The following is a 16,404-nucleotide window of genomic DNA, read 5'->3' on the forward strand; positions in this document are numbered from 1 at the left end:
AATAGAACACTCCTGTGCTCACCCACAAGATTAAACAGATGTTAAAATTTTGCCATGTTTGTTTCATCTCTGTTTTTGAAAAACAGTAAAGCATAACAGATGTAGCTAAAACACCATTCCCCTTTTCATCTTTTTTCCTTCCCCAGAGGTAATCATCTTCTCAAAGTTGCTGTGTATCATATGTTTGTACTTTTATTACATGTACATATACCTATAACACAGACTGTTATTTTCTATGTATTAAACTTTTATGTAAGTGAGGTTTATTCTTATACCAAAGGACAGTTAAATTGCTTCTGCTTTTTTCACTATTTCCAACAGTGCTGCCATGAATACCCTTCTTGTGCAAAATATGGGACAGACCATGTAGAAGTGGTATTGCTGAGTGGTGGGCATCTTCCACTCCAGTTGTTTCCAGACTGCTCTCAAAGGAATTGTGGCAGGATACTCTCCTGGGTGCAGTTTTTATGAGTTCCCCTTTCCCAACATCTTTGCTAGCACTTGTATTTAGATTTCTAAATTCTTGCCAGTTTTAATAGGGGTCAAATATTATTACCTTATTGTTTTAATTTGCAGTCCCCTGATTACCAGTGAGATGGAGTGCTTTCCATGCATCTGTTGGCTCTTCAGGCTTCCTTCCCTGTGGATCCCTGTTCCTGTCATTTGCCCCTTATTCTGTTAAAGTGTTGTTGATTTTGTCAGATATACATTTTATGTATACATGCATATAATAGTGTACAAATACAGATGTAAATATTAAATCTTCTCCCATTCTGCAACATATCTTTTTACTTATGTTTTTTGAGAACAACCCATACTGCTGAGTTTAGTTTACGTTTTCCCCCCATTTTGAGGGATGTTGGCATCAATATTTATGTCCTGTAGGTTTCCTTCATGTCAGGTGGTACATTCCTTAGGTTATGGCTTCAGCAGTGTGCCTTGATTTTCTGTTCTCTGGGAATGTTGGTTGGAGATGAGTTCTTCCTTGAATGTTGGGTAAAACTCATCTGTACAACCATCCAGCTCTGTTACATTTGGAATTTACTAACTGATTGGTTTTGAGTGGGCAGTGAAATATGGAGTTTACAGTACTGGTTCTTTTATGGTTCTGGGTCTCTCTAGGTTTCCTGTTTATTGAAAAACTTTTGATACATCACATATTTTCTAGGAGATGGCTTATTTTGTCTGGAATTTTAAGATTTGTTTTAGCTGTATTCTACAAGTTTTGATACGGCATGTATTTACTGACCAGTTTTAACCTTTTTCTTACACTTTCACTTTTCTTTTTTTAACCTTTTTCTATTGGCTGTTGGCCAGTTTTGATTTTCTATGTGAATTATTGAGTAATTCGGATGCATTGGAGATTTTTGGTTTATATTTTTCTGTTAATTTTTAATTGTATTGCATTGTACTCAGAACATGCACTTTAGGATCTTGATTCCTTGGTAGATTTGGAGATTGACTTTGTGGTATCCTAATTGGTTATTTTAAAAATAAATATTTAATGTGTGTTTGGAAATGATGTTAATATGTGCCTTGTCTTACCTCTGTTGCAGTTACTCATAATTACTACTGTTCTATACAGTCAGTGCTCATTTACACTGATCACATTTACCAGTTTTTTTGCTCACTGCTTGATTTGGGATCCCAGCTCTTTCTTTTGGTTAACTTTTTTTTTCCTGAAATAACCCCTTGAACTTAATTCTTTGAAATTATCTTTGAAATAAGTCCAAGAACTTAATTCTTTGCATAAGAGTCTTTAAATGCTAAGTTCTCAGTATCTTTTTGTTTAAAAGGTCTCGTTTTTTTGGCCGTCCATCACTTTTGAATGATAGTTTATCTGGGTATAGAATGCACAGGTGGTTGTTTTTCTTAGCGTTTCCAAGATATTCCCCCACATCTGTGTTTCTGTACTTGCTTTTGAGAAGTCTGCCCACAGTTGACCTAGGCATGCTCTCTCCAAGTAATTTGTCTTCTCTGGCTGCTTTTGTCTGAGATTTTGTCTTTGTTTTAGGTGTTTCGGAGTTGCACTAGGATGTGAATAGATGTGGATTTGTTCTTTTTCTCCTTGGGACTTGTGCCTCTTCAGTCTGAAGATTTGACCTTCAGTTAAATCGGGAAAATCCTCCGCTCTCATCTCTTCAGTTTTTGTCTTTCTTGCATCCTGTCCTTCTGCGATGTCTGTTGCAATGTGTATCAGGTCCCACCTTGGGCTTCCTGTCTCAGAATGTTTTAAATTACAAAATACCACACATTCAAGAGAGTAACTACTATATAGTTTAAATAATGATAATAATGCATAATATGATGATAATATTAGAAAACAAACACGTGTAAGTTCACCGCCAGCACCTTGAGCAGTAGACTGTTACCTGGGCAGGAGCTCCAGGGAGGAGTGCTCACAGGGAGAGTCAGGCTGAGAACTCCTGGCCTAGGTGCTTAGTGACAGTTCCTTCTTTATGGAAGGGTGTCGTCAGGGATGCTGATAGAGTGGGTTCCAGCAGTTGAATTCTGGCAACATTTTCTGAGCGTTCGAAGTGTTGGGACAGTACCACGTGCTTTCCCTTGATTGTGTCAGTCCGTTCTCACATCCGTTCTGGAAGAAAGAAGTCTAGGGTTCTCGTTTTACAGGTGAGGACCTGAGGCTTGGCCAGAGCCTCAGGGAGAAAACGGCAATGCCACACCCCAGCCCTGGCACCTGGTCCCTGACTTTTGCTGCTTTGTGGCCTGTCAGTGACCCACATGGCTTCTCATATATGACCCAGCTTCTCTATAATACTAATTCAGGACCCACACACACTCTGGGTTGAATTAGTTTTGCAAGAGAAAGGGAGAGTGTGTGAAAAAACCCAGGCCTCAATTCTGTAGGCTGGTCCATCTTCACCCCTCAACTGAGAACTCGCGTTTCTCAGCAGAAAACCCTCCCAGAGACTAAGCCCGACGCCTCTGGCTGACCGTCCTCCTGTGTCCTCGCCGCCCGGGGCCTCTCCTGCTGCCGCAACGTCTTGTGCTGCGCTGTAACTGGAGCTTTAGGTGGACTCCACGCTCGGCCAGGCCAGGCCTCCCTGCTTACCTCTGTGTCTCCAACACTCAGCTCAGTATCTGGCCCAAAGTTCACAGATAGCACACATTTGTAACTCTTAATGATGGAGTGAGTGAATATGTTATGCAGGAAAAACTAGTAATAAGTGCCAGTTTTTCATTGAGTGTTTACTGTATTCCAGGTACTATAATTTTTTTATAGATCTTATATAGATCATTGTAATGCTGGGCTGTGATTTACCTCATTTCTCATTTCCTCTTCATGGTAATCCTAGGAGGTAAGTATTATTATTACTCATTTCATAGGTGATGAGCTGAAACTTACAGAAATTACTTGTCTGAGATCATATGCTGTTTAACCAAGAGAGCCTGGGTTTGAACCCATATCTCTCTGACTCTGAGCCTGTGATCTCTGTTTTAGCACACTGCTTCCCTGGAGATTTCCATAGTCAGTGGAGAAATCCAAATTCACTGATCTTAAACATTTTCCAAAAAGCCTGCCCCTGTGTTGTGACAACTGGCCGTAACAGCAGAGGTTTGGTTTTACACTGTAGTGATCCCTTTCTGTCCACCTGTGTTTAGCACATGTAGAAGAACCTCAGAAAGGACTGGCATTAAGCTTTTAAAAAGGAAGTGGCTTTTATACATCTGTTGTTGTAATAGCGTTTGTCTTGGTTAACACTGAATTGGTCCAGCAAGCCACATTGGCTCATTAGGTTCAAGTGTGTAACGTGAGCACACTGTGACGGTTGCTATGACCAATCTTAAAAGTGGTGCTCTTAATGCGATGTGGATCTGTAGTGACTGAGTGCTAAAGTGGTCTTCTGTTGATTGAAGACAGCAGAGACCTGGACACATCCTATGTCCTTCAGCCCCTGAGCAGTGGTGAAGGCTTTTCTTTGTATTACCTTCACTTGCTTGCTCACAGTGCCATCCACTTCCAGAGCTGTTAATTTGTATATATTCAAGGGTATTAGCTTATTATATTAAAGGTTATATTTTACACTTTGAGTAGTACTAGGGTGTTTTGTTTTTTTTTTAAAACAGTAGAAACACCTATAATTTACAATTCAGCTGTTTGTTAGAATTGTATTTTGGTAAAAAGACTTTTTCTTTTTTGCTGTGTCTCTTAATGCCATTGATTAATTAAATCTCTGGTTCTGGAAATGTAGCTCCTTTGTTTGATAGAGTGTCCCCAGTAGTAACTCAGAGAAGGCAATGGCACCCCAACTCCAGTCTGGAAAATCCCATGGACAGAGGAGCCTGGTAGGCTGCAGTCCATGGGGTTGCTAAGAGTCGGACACGACTGAGCGACTTCACTTCGCTTTTCACTTTCATGCATTGGAGAAGGAAATGGCAACCCACTCCAGTGTTCTTGCCTGGAGAATCCCAGGGACTGGGGAGCCTGGTGGGCTGCCGTCTATGGGGTTGCACAGAGTCGGACACGACTGAAGTGACTTAGTAGCAGCAGCAGTAGCAGTAGTAACTATTTCTAGAAATGCAAGTTGACAGTTCTTATTGGTTGACGTTGGCTGATCTGAATGAACATTATCATTGGTAGAGTGTTGAGAGTTCAGGGTAGAGGTAATAAAGGAAAAATGGATCTGAGAAAACATACAGACTCTGTGGCCTTGATGATACCTAATAGGTATGTTTCTCTCTCCTTTCAGACTGGTCGAATTGACAAATCCTACCCAACAGTATGTGGCCACACAGGACCAGTGTTGGACATAGACTGGTGCCCACACAACGACCAGGTCATTGCCAGCGGCTCGGAGGACTGCACTGTTATGGTAAGTCCCCGTGGTGTGGTGGGCACGCCGGCCAGCGCAGCTCACATGCTGCCTCCCAAGAGTGTGTGTGAGGAGGTTTGAAATGCAGAAAATCGTGGTAGATTTGATTGTCCATTGTATTATGTGAGAATTTAGCAACATCAAAGTTTAACTTTGGTAAATCATTTTACAAGCCCTTATATCAAGGAGTTGTACTCTGTTGTCTTTTTTTCTTCTTTCGTATGAGTGTGTGAGTGTGTGTGTGTGTTCTTCCTTGTTAACAGTTGACAAATCTGCTTGGTTGGGAAGATTTTAGAAAAGATAAAGTGACTTTCAAATATTTCCGTGAATGCCATTGGACAGCATAACCTTCCTCCCCACCAAAAAGGCAGAGAAAATTGTTCGCATGAATTGCATATTCCAGTGAAATATGATGCCAGAGGTTATACAGATAAATGGGACATGAAACAGATACTGAGAGATAGTAATGAATTTTCTGCAAGTGCTTGTTTCCAAGCTAATGTTTGTGGACCCTGATTAAGAAAGTCCTTTCTCTGCAGGTGTACAGACATCCAACTTGAAAGATTTTTAAAGTAAGTTCTTTATGTTCCCTAGGTTCTGAAAGTAGGTTATGTGTGAAACCAGGCTTTGGTGGAAGGAAGGAGTACTTTTGAAAGTGAAGCTTCTTGTTCTTGATTATGTTCTTCTTAGCCTTCAAGTGTAATTATGGGTTTGAATGCATTTTTAACCCTATCCCAACATCTGCTGGAAAGGTTGAGCCTGAGCGCGGAAGGGGAGTCCTGAAGTCAGGTCTGGATGGGAGCAGGTCTTCCCTAAGGCAGCCTCTCACTTGGCAGTAGAGAGCTGCAAGAACCGCACTCGGGTAGCTCCCTCTTGGTTTTCTGTGCACTGAACCAGACCTAGAAACATTGTTTGGAAGGCTTTGTTAATTATAATTATTTTACATAAACACAAATTAATTCCTGAACTGTGCCATTTAAACATTTACCAATTTTTCTCATGGACTTTTGGCTGAGAATAACTCCTCCTGTGATCTCATGATTTTGGCAGCCAAAGCATATTAAAGAAATATGCTGCTATTAAAAGGAATTGTTCCATTTAACATGCCTTGCTAAACTGATCATTTGAATGGCTACAGACACATTTTGCTAAGGGAGAAGAACAGTGTTCAGACCCAATGCCAAATCTTAATCTAGGAAACCTTAACCTTTCTTAGAGAAGGGTGTTTGACACATCTCTCCTCATCTCCAGCATTATTGTTCATGTTGCCCTTAAAAAAAACAAACAAACCACCTTTGTGTTATAAAACACACTGAACAGTTAAGTGAAAAAGTGAATTGAGAGATTTATGACAGAGTGAACATCCTGTGACCACCACCCAGGTCAAGAAGTGGGATTCTCCCAGCCCTCTCAGACTCTTCCTATGCCCACCCCAATCCTGAGCCACCCCTCCCTCCACAAGTAACCAGTAAATTCACCTCCTTGCCTCTCTTTGTGGTTTTAATCATGTAAACGTGCATCTCTGGATGATGCTAGAGCTCAGCCTTCCAAGTTTTAAGAGCTTGATAGGTCTTTTAAGTCTTTCCTAGTCTACAGGAGGAGTTCCTCCTCCATCCTTTCCTTGTTGAAGATGCCTGACCTTCGACCTGAAGCTTCCAGCAGTCCAGATTCTGCTGATTGCACCCTCATGGTCCAGTTCAACCTGCTTCTCTGTCTTTCAGATTCCCTGCGAGTTGGCAGCTGCATCCTAGAGTGTGATTAGATTCAGATTCCAACCCTTTGACAAGCCTAGAGCTCCAGCTCTGGTCTCCTTCAAGGCACGAGGTCTCAAGATGCCTGTTTTTTTGTTTTTTTCTCTTTTTTTAATTTGCACAGTTACTGGGTATCAGTTGTTTTCAGTTTTCAGCTGGTAGAAGTTGTAAGCTGGTCCTCCCTCTTATCTATTTAGTTACCCAGGAGTACAGTTCATACAGGAAAGCAGGGTAAACATTTGATTGTTTCCTTTTATTTACCCAGTTTTCAAGATAATGAATTGGTTCTTGGTCTTCCTCAGAACGTGACCAATTAGTTTTTCCTTTGGAGGTTTTCTTCCCCTTTCATTTCATATGGAACTCATGGATTTGAACTTACTTCACAGTTTTTGATCCACTACAGTTCTTCTTTCAAAGCTCAGCTCATTCAGTCTTTGTTAATGGAAACCTGTCTGCAGTTCCCGAGTCCTTCTGACATGACCCTACTTGTTTCTGTGGCTTCCTTACTCTTTGGTATGTCGAAGTGTCCAAGGCCCATCCTGGACATCTCTAGCCCCACGCCTCGAATCGGCCTTTCTCTCAGAGGCCCTGGTTTCTTTGAATGGAAAATGGAATTTCTCGGTCACTGTCCGGGTGCTTAGGGATGCTCATTGTTACTGTGGTGATCATTGTTTATAAGACCGTGTGGTAAATTTGTTCAGAATATACATATATATTTAAAGATATGATACCTTGTGACTTAGTTTTAATCTTTCTAGTTCAAAGTCAGGACTATAGAGTTTTTATCTGACTTCTTTAATAATGCATCTGTCTCCTTTCTTTCACACCCAGAATCCTGGTTTTCAGGGAGTCAAGATGAATTAAAATATTCTAATCTATCTCATTTGCTGTTTCACGGTATACACACAGTAATCTCACACTAAAAATACCAATAGTATCACCACTGTCATGATTGCTGAAAGCAGTTTAAAAAAAAAAAGTCATTTGGATCATCTGACCTCCTCTGGTCGATTGTAGACCCCAGTTCTCTGGAAACCAATCTGAGAGGGCTCCCTCCTGGGACGGGCTGGATCCATACTGAGGAGCAGTTCCAAGGGACGGAATCAACTAGGAAAGGCTCGTGGGAACACGCGCTCTAAGCTCTTCTATATTGACAGCAGCTTGTTATGACCTTTATTATTTATTAGTTCAGTTCAGTTCAGTCGCTCAGTCGTGTCCGACTCTCTGTGACCCCATGAATCGCAGCACGCCAGGCCTCCCTGTCCATCACCAACTCCACGTCCATTGAGTTGGTGATGCCATCCAGCCATCTCATCCTTTGTCGTCCCTTTCTCCTCCTGCCCCCAATCCCTCCCAGCATCAGGGTCTTTTCCAGTGAGTCAACTCTTCGCATCAGGTGGCCAAAATATTGGAGTTTCAGCTTCAGCATCAGTCTTTCCAATGAACACTCAGGACTGATCTCCTTTAGGATGGACTGGTTGGATCTCCTTGCAGTCCAAGGGACTCTCAAGAGTCTTCTCCAACACCACAGTTCAAAAGCGTCGATTCTTCGGCACTCAGCTTTCTTCACAGTCCAACTCTCACACCCATACATGACCACTGGAAGAACCATAGCCTTGACTAGACGGACCTTTGTTGGCAAAGTAATGTTTCTGCTTTTGAATATGCTATCTAGGTTGGTCATAACTTCCCTTCCAAGGAGTAAGCGTCTTTTAATTTCATGGCTGCAATCACCATCTGCAGTGATTTTGGAGCCCCCCAAAATAAAGTCTGACACTGTTTTCCCATCTATTTGCCATGAAGTGATGGGACCAGATGCCATGATCTTAGTTTTCTGACCTTTATACTTGAAGGTAAATTTTTCTGGATATAAAATCCTTGGCTTGCAGCATTTCCTTGAGTATTTAAATATCTTATTTTGGCATAAAGTGTTGCTATAAAAAACCAGATGATGGTGTAATTTTCTTTTCCTTATAGATATGTTATTTTTGCCTAGATGTTCATAAGATTTTTGTGTTTTTTTTCTTAAAATGTAGTAAATTTCGCTAGAATATTTTTGGTTATTCTGAGTTGGTGTTTCTGAGTATGTGATGTGCTGTTTCAGTGTAGCTTCAGGTCTTCTTCTTTTTTTTTCCCTACCCTCCAGGAAAGTTTTCTTGACTTAGAAGTCTTCAAAGTTTGTTCTTTTGCTTTGGTTTTTTCCTTCAGGGACTCCTGTTATCCAAGTGCTTTATCATCTTTCTTTGATGTTTGATATTATCTATCTAGCTTTGATATTTATCAGTTTCTCTCCAAACCTTTCTTCTTCTTCTTCTTTTTTTAGCGTTTACAAAGATGTTTAATAGCACTCCTGTCTATTAAAGAAAATACAAAGTTCAAATGCCCAACAGTAATTATGTTTAACACTTGGTATATACATTTGGATAAAGAGAAACGCTGCTGAGTAGACATTGGATTTAAATAAAGGTGTTGTAGGTATAATTCATTACAATTTATATTATGAATAAATTAGAAAAAAGGGCTGAAAAAGACAGGAGAGGTTTATTTTTCATTATTCTTTCATTTGGACCCAGCACACCACGCCCCCGCCCCGCCAAGAACTTATTACTTCCCACCATTGAACCATCATGATGACTCTCCACCAGGCAGTCACAGCACAGAGCCAGCCCCTGGTTCAGTGGAAACATGTTTGGCTCTACAGTTCATATCCTAACTCCGCCCCAGCTTCAGGAGCGCAAGCTCATGCCTTTGGTCACTTGAGACTTTTTAACAAGCACCAACTGATGGTGTTAGCTGATTTGGACCCGAAATGCCACTGTGCACCAGAGAAGAGGCTCTCACTGGATTCCGAATCTGTGATTTATTTTTCAGAAATCAGAACAAGAAGAAACTTATGAGAACAAGGCCATCCTAGGGATGTTCATAAAATCTCTCTTCAGCTTGTGACTGAAGATGAAATTACAGATAAATAAATATCCCCTCCCTAACCAGGTGTGAGGCTTAACCAGCAGCTTCAGAGGCCTGGTCTATCTATCGTGTTCAGAAAGAAACTTTGCCTTAAAAGGTCAGACCAGTAACACTGCAGCCCCAGCGGCCTCTGCAAAGAGGCCTTGCCAGCCACCGGCAGTGGGACATGACAGTGTCCAGCACCAGGCCCCAGGCCTCCGTCCCTGGAGTTTCACAGGCAGGATCCATGTGAGGGGAGCAGCCCATATTGCTGGAGGATGGCCCAGTACTCCCCAGGGCACACCTGGGCAAAGGATGCCAGACTTTCCGGGCACAGGCAAGTCGACCACAGTTGAGCCTGACACCTCAGGGCTCTGGTTGTCCCCAGTGGGTCCCTAATCACCAGTGACAGACAAGGCCCGAGGTCCTGGAATTCCTCGACATTCAGAGAGCTGGCCTGAGGGCTGAGGTTGGCGCTGGTGAAAGCAACTGGTCCCCCAAATGCCTGGGCCGAGTCCTGCCTGAAAGGCGTGGTCAGGAACCCGGATGCCTGCAAGAGGAGTGGAGAGGTTCGGATCCTCCGAGGGCTCCATCCCAGGGTCACTGGACCTGGTGGCAGCGGGTGGCTCAGGAGCCCCTCGAGTGCGCTCACATGGCGGGACCTGTAGACTTCAGCCACACTGGGGTCTGCGGGCCTTGTCCCCCTGCATGGGCGTACCAGAGACATCCCTCCTACTCATTTCTTGTAGGCTAAAATGTTTCTGCTTTTTACCTTTTATTTCTTTGGGGTTGTTATTTGTGTCTGTTTGCTCTTAGTTTCGGAGAAGGCAATGGCACCCCTCTCCAGTACTCTTGCCTGGAAAATCCCATGGATGGAGGAGCCTGAAAGGCTGCAGTCCATGGGGTCGCTAAGAGTTGGACACGACTAAGTGACTTCACTTTCACTTTTCACTTTCATGCATTGGAGAAGGAAGTGGCAACCCACTCCAGTGTTCTTGCCTGGAGAATCCCAGGGATGGGGGAGCCTGGGCTGCCGTCTGTGGGGCCGCACAGAGTCGGACACAACTGAAGCGACTTAGCAGCAGCAGCAGCTGTTAGTTTCTTTGTTAGCCTTTGTTTCTAAAGTACTTTTACTTTGAGATCTAATTTTTTCTTGATTTCCACCACCTGTTCTTGAATTTTTCAAGTTCAGACTTATAACGTTTCCTGTCTTGTTCTCTTAATAATGTCTTTTGAAGCCTATGTGATAGTATTTAAATCGTTTTTTGGCGCGGATCTTGTTAGTGTTCTGTACTGTCTGTCAGGGTGCTATTTCTGTACCGTATTCTCTTTTATTCTCATAGTAGTTTTGGAGCCTTTATTTATTTATTTATTTTTGCCCTCTCTCTCATTTTAATGTGGATTTAGTTTTTCCAAAGCTTTCAAAAGCTGGCTTGCTTTATAAAGCTGTTCAAACTCTGCAGAGCGCCCTCTTCTGTCGTTTTCGGGTAGTGTTGAGGAACACCGCGGCTTGCTCTGTATTTCCTGACCTGCTTTTAATTTGACCTTTCTGATTCCTTTGTCCGTCTTACTTCGGTCCTGCTCAGCTTTGCTTCCATTCCTTGGAATTGCCTCTCGGTGTGGGCCTGTCTCAGAAGGGAGTCCTCTCTGGCTGGCTTCGAGAATATTGGGGTCTAGATTTCTCAGCCCCTGCAGACCTTTGCTGTTTAAGGCCCCGTTCTCGTCCACTGCTGGGGAGGCAGAGCCCCTCCTGTTTCCGTTGTGGTCTCCTAACGGCCTGCTCTGCTCAGGTCTGTGGGGCCCCCGTTGCTGCCGCAGGGGTTTTTCACACAGAGGCCGACAGCACACGGGTCGTGTGGCTGTTGGTGATTTTCCTCCACCCACTTGCATCTGGTGGTCGCCTCGTTTTCTGTAAGTGTGATCCCTGTGTTTTGTTTTGTCATCTGGGTGCTCTGTGTTTTTCTGCAGGGACCTGGGGAGATCTGCCGCTGACACCACTGTCTTCCCGGAATCCTCCTGTGTTGCCCCTTTATTGGTTTTGCCAGAGTGAACATTCTGTAAATTTGGGATAAATCTTCCTCCAGCTCTTTTTTAGTCCCTTAAGTATGGGGCTGATATTTTAATCGCTTAATTTGCTTCAAATCATTTGATATTATTGGGCTAATTGCAAAATGCTTTAATAACTCAGCAGTTGAAAAAAAAAGTTTTTAAGAAGTATTTGATCTCCTACCCCACCTGCTTCTTAATACCTCATTTTCCACTTGTTCTGAAGATAAAAACACCATACAATAGATCAAATAATTTCAAACAGCAGCTTTTATTAATTAAAAAAAGAAGAAGAAAAGTTGGCTGTAGTTTCCTCCTGGTGATAGCCCAGGAGCTGCAAATGTAGATTGCTATCAGGGCCCAGCTCTTGTCGAGAAAGGATGCTGAGAAGGTCCCAGGCCACGTCTATCTATTTATCTATCTATGTATACGTATGTTCTCAGCCTTAGTTACCTTACTTGTTTCAAAAACTAAATTAAATAAATAAACACACAAGTACGCCAATTGAGAGGATCAAGGAAGGTATAAATATATAATGAGTTATTTTTCTTACAGTGAGTTTTGATGTATACTTAGAGTGGATTCATGGCAGTAATAATATCTTCAGCAGATAATTCAGTAGGAAAAAATACAACAAAACCAGTTTACCAAATGAACAGTAAATGATTAAATTAATTTTTAAAACTGCTTTTTATATTTATGGTGTAATTCTATGATGTCCTCTGCATTTAAGTGGTGGTTAATTCATGGTGTGAGCATTGATTCTGTGGCAGTGATACTAGTGTTGATCGCAGTTTTAGAGAAGGAATACCAGCCTTATGGTACATCCCTTCATCATTTAGAGATGGCTTCTTGAAGCCACCTGAAGGTAAATTTTGCAGGCATAGTTTGCTTTTGATGTCCTGCTTGTTTTTTTCTTCTCATTTTTTGGCCACTCCTTTGGCATGTAGTGTGGGATCTTAGTTCTCTGACCAGGGATCGACGCTGTGTTCCCTGCAGTGGAAGCGCGCAGTCTTAACCACTGGACCTCCAGGGAAGTCCTGGTGCACTGCTTCTTAAAGTGATGTTTTGTACAAGCAAATAGCAATGATATAAACCCTGCTCCGGGAAACTATACTCTGCTCCTAGGTTTTCCAGATTTTTTGATACTGTGAGATTGCAGCTGTTGAGTATTTTATTTGGGAAAATTTTAGCTCCAAGAAAATAACCACACCTTATATAATACAAAGAGCAGCCAAGGTAGGTGTAGTGAATTGTGTCGATTCAACTCTGTCCCTTATCTGCAAACACAGATGCAAAGACCAGCTGTCCAGACAGCGGGGCCACCTGGCTGGCTCCTTCAGAGTCTGGGAGAGGGGATGTTCCTGCAGAGGAGCACTCTTACTTGTCTTCACCTGGAGGCTCTGATGGTCCCAGATGAGGAGGCTTAAATGGCCACTGTTCTCTTTTCCCAAATCAGTCTTAACATTCCTGTGGACATCAACAGTGATCAGCTCCCTAGTTTAGCCAGTTTTGCGTCTGTTGTAAATTTTCCTGTTGTGGGCTTTGCCTTGAAATAAAGGTGGAAGTGACGTGGTTGGTGATGAGAGCGCATTCCCCAGGGCTCCAGCCCCTCTCAGTCATCCAGCAGGACTTGTTATTTCCATTCTGTCCAGATTGCATCTGGGCCGTCGGCCAAGTGGCTATTCCTTGGCACATTGGAACCCCTCTCTCAGTGCTTGGTTTTCTCAAGACCAGCGTTGTTCTCGGTGTCATGGTTCCTGAGGGGTGTCCTGAGTCTGCATCCTGCCCGCGGGGGTGGTTGGAAGGCAGCTTCTGCGGGGAGTCTGCTACTCTGCAGGGGCTGCGGTCTCAGCCTCTCCCTGTCCCTTCAGATCAGCGCTTTCCTTCATTCTGCCTTTGGAGTTGATTTCTTCTGCATTTAAAAAACGCGGCCTTTGAGGGGAATCCTTTTTGTGGCTGTAACTCCAGTAGCTGGCCCAGTAGCAAGTTCATGACGGGTAATTAAAGCAGAGAAGCGGTGTCTGGAAACACTTTGTGTTTGCTTTAAATTTGCGCTGTGTTTGAGAAATAAAACCGTCAAACAGATACACTTTAAAATGACTGCTTTGAGAGAAATCACTTTTCTTAATTTTCCTCACTTTTTTCCTGTTAGAACTGTTCTCTGGACCTGTCCTTTTTCATATTCAGAAATTCACGTGGGAAAAGGAGGCCAGTGATACAGTCATTCCTGAACAGGGGCTTAAAGTTGTTTTTTTCCAGAACCATGTTGGCTTTTCACCCACTGATTCACTTTTTTGTCTGGAAGCCCTAAAGACTGATGGCATTTTTACCCCCTTTCTTTCAAAACGAAACAAGATAAAACATTGCCTTAGTAATGTATCATCCACACAGAAAATGCCAGGAATACACAGTATTATTTTAAAAAAGGAAAAAAGCCAGGAGGTGAGGGGATAGCTTGTAGTGGCTGCCAGGCTGAATGCCCGCTGAGGGTTCAGCAGAGGGTGTCTGATGCCTCTCTTCCTCTCTGCTCCCCGAGTATGTGTCTGGAAGAGCGAGTGGTATTAGAGTCCTTGCAGTGGCCACAGAACACAGAGAAGCTAACGGACCAGCCTGGAGATCAGAGCTGATCTCATTTGTGCTAATTGGCCCAGGCATGAACTAGAGCTTTCACACATGTGATATCTTGGACATAAATTAGGCAGTTAGGTAAAGGGCTGAATTAATTTGAAGACAAATTAATTTCATTGCCAAGAATCCTGCTGTTGAGACTTAAAATTACATATTGGGGTCATAAGGGTCACAGTTACCAACAAGAAGAAGAATCATGAACATAGATCCTTTTATTTTGCCGGGCACCGTGTGAAGCCTTCACATGGTGCTTATTTTAATCACTGTTAACAGCGCAGTGAGGCAGGAGCGTGTCCCATTTTACCACTCAGGAAGCCCAGGCCCAAGAGAGGTGACATTTTGTCAAAGGTCACTCCGTTCGCAGTAGTTCACCTTTGGGGGTGCTTGGGGGCGCAGAATGTTTCCACGTGTTGACCTTTCCAGTTACCCTCAGAGGGTAGAGCTGCTGCTGTCCCTTGAATCAAACAAGGAAATCGAGGCTCCAGGAAGTGAAGCCCCTTCTTCATGCTGACGTGGCCACTTAGCGTCCCAGCTCTGGCGGAGACCTGGCCTCTGACATCCTGGCCCGCGGCCACACCAGGCTGCGTCCCGGGTCGTGCGCAGGGAAACTAAACATAGGCTGAATGAGACTCCTGCGACCTCTCCAGTCCAAACTGGAAGGCCGTTGTGGCTGCAGCAGGGAGCCCAGCAAAGGGCAGAGAGCCACGTGCCAGCGGGCCTGTGAGCCAGCTCAGCGGGCACCGAGCAGGGCTGTGTCCACTTCATGTGCAAGGACCTACAGGTGTGCCAGGCCTTTCCCGAGTCCACCTTCCTCCCTGCAGAGGCTGGAGGGCTGCTGTCTTCGCGTCTCCTCGCACAGGAGTTCCCGTCACTGTCCCCTCCTGCTGGGGCTCTCCTGCCAGTGTTATCTTTTTACTCTGCTGTCTCTCAGCCCCTCAGCCAGCCTCTTTGGAGCATCTACTCTTTAGAAAATTGCTCCCTACAGCTGTTTTCTTTTGAAACTAGATCCTTGATTTCCTTCCTTCCCTCTCCCCTTCCTTCTTTCCTGCTTCCGCCTATCACCTAACTCCTATTCATCCTTAGAGGTGTCTCCTCAGGGAATCTTCCTGGATGTACCAGACTCAGGTGGCAGGAAGGCAACCTCGTGACACTTAATTTTCACTCCACTTAGCTTACACCAGTGTCGCGTTGGTAATGTAGACTCTGGTTTCCTAGTGAAAAAGACAAGTAATAAGTACAGCTAACACTTACCCAGAGCCTGCCTTAGGCCAGGCATTGTTCTGAGTGCTTTAGATTGCTGTTGTCACATTGGTCTCCAGACAACCCCAGTGAGAGCAAATTCCTTATTATTCCCATTTTATAGGCGAGGAAGCTTGAGGTCCAGATAGGTTAGGTGAATGTCCCCAAGGTCATACAGCTGATATGTAGAATTAGGATATTCCACATCCCTGCACTGTACTGGGGGCACTGACTGTGTGTCAGGCACTGTTCCAGGACTTTCTTAATTCGTTTAGTCCTCACGGCACTAAATGAAGTCTGACGCTTCCCTGCGCTGAGCCCTTTGACCATCAACGTAAGAGGCCTGGGCTGGAGTGGAACCAAGATCTGCTTGGTTCCTGAGCCCATGCTCCAGCTGTCTGCTTGACTTTGCTGTCTTTTGCTTTCAGTCTCATAGACTGACCACTCTGCTTTGTTAAGACTGTAAACCCCTTGAGAGCAAGATCTAAGCTTAGTTGTCCTTCCCCTCCTTGCCTGGTAATGGGCCTGTGTTATGGTGGCTACTCAAGGAAAATGCTCTTGAGTGAGTGACCGAGATAGTAAGATGGGTTAGGTGTCTGCGTGAAATGCATAAGCCTTGTTGACGGAACCGTGAGGTCTGCCAAAAGTGAGATAAAGAAGGGACAAAGAATTTCCTCATTTTTAAAAGTATATAATAAATATTATGCTCCATCACTAAAATCTCCTTGCCATCCAAAGAAAAGATGAAGAAGCTTGAGAAAGAAGAGATGAAGTCCTGTTATGAGCTCTCATGTTTAAGACAGGAAATGCTGATTATATCCAAAGCCACCCATCACTCCACGCCTCATTAGGGATTTTGAAAATGCACTATTTAATCGGGGTCAGTCAGGCACTGAAGGTTTTACGATCCTTGTGGGAAAACCCGGCAGCCCGCGGTCACAGTGCCACCTGGAGAC

At 43.7% G+C, this 16,404-nt stretch overlaps 1 protein-coding gene and 1 pseudogene across 3 annotated transcripts in view; one reads left to right on the plus strand and one right to left on the minus strand.

The window, feature by feature from the left end:
• Window positions 1–16,404, plus strand: part of CORO1C (coronin 1C) — a 76,620-nt gene that overhangs the window by 42,862 nt on the left and 17,354 nt on the right. For all 3 annotated transcript variants that reach the window (XM_059875988.1, NM_001081590.1, XM_059875989.1), the window contains 1 exon segment: window positions 4,713–4,835. In XM_059875988.1, the coding sequence (XP_059731971.1) occupies window positions 4,713–4,835 (123 nt within the window).
• LOC104974677 (threonylcarbamoyl-AMP synthase-like) lies at window positions 8,439–10,379 on the minus strand (annotated as a pseudogene).

This window comes from Bos taurus, chromosome 17 (genome assembly GCF_002263795.3).
Source record: "Bos taurus isolate L1 Dominette 01449 registration number 42190680 breed Hereford chromosome 17, ARS-UCD2.0, whole genome shotgun sequence".
Lineage (NCBI taxonomy): Eukaryota > Metazoa > Chordata > Mammalia > Artiodactyla > Bovidae > Bos > Bos taurus.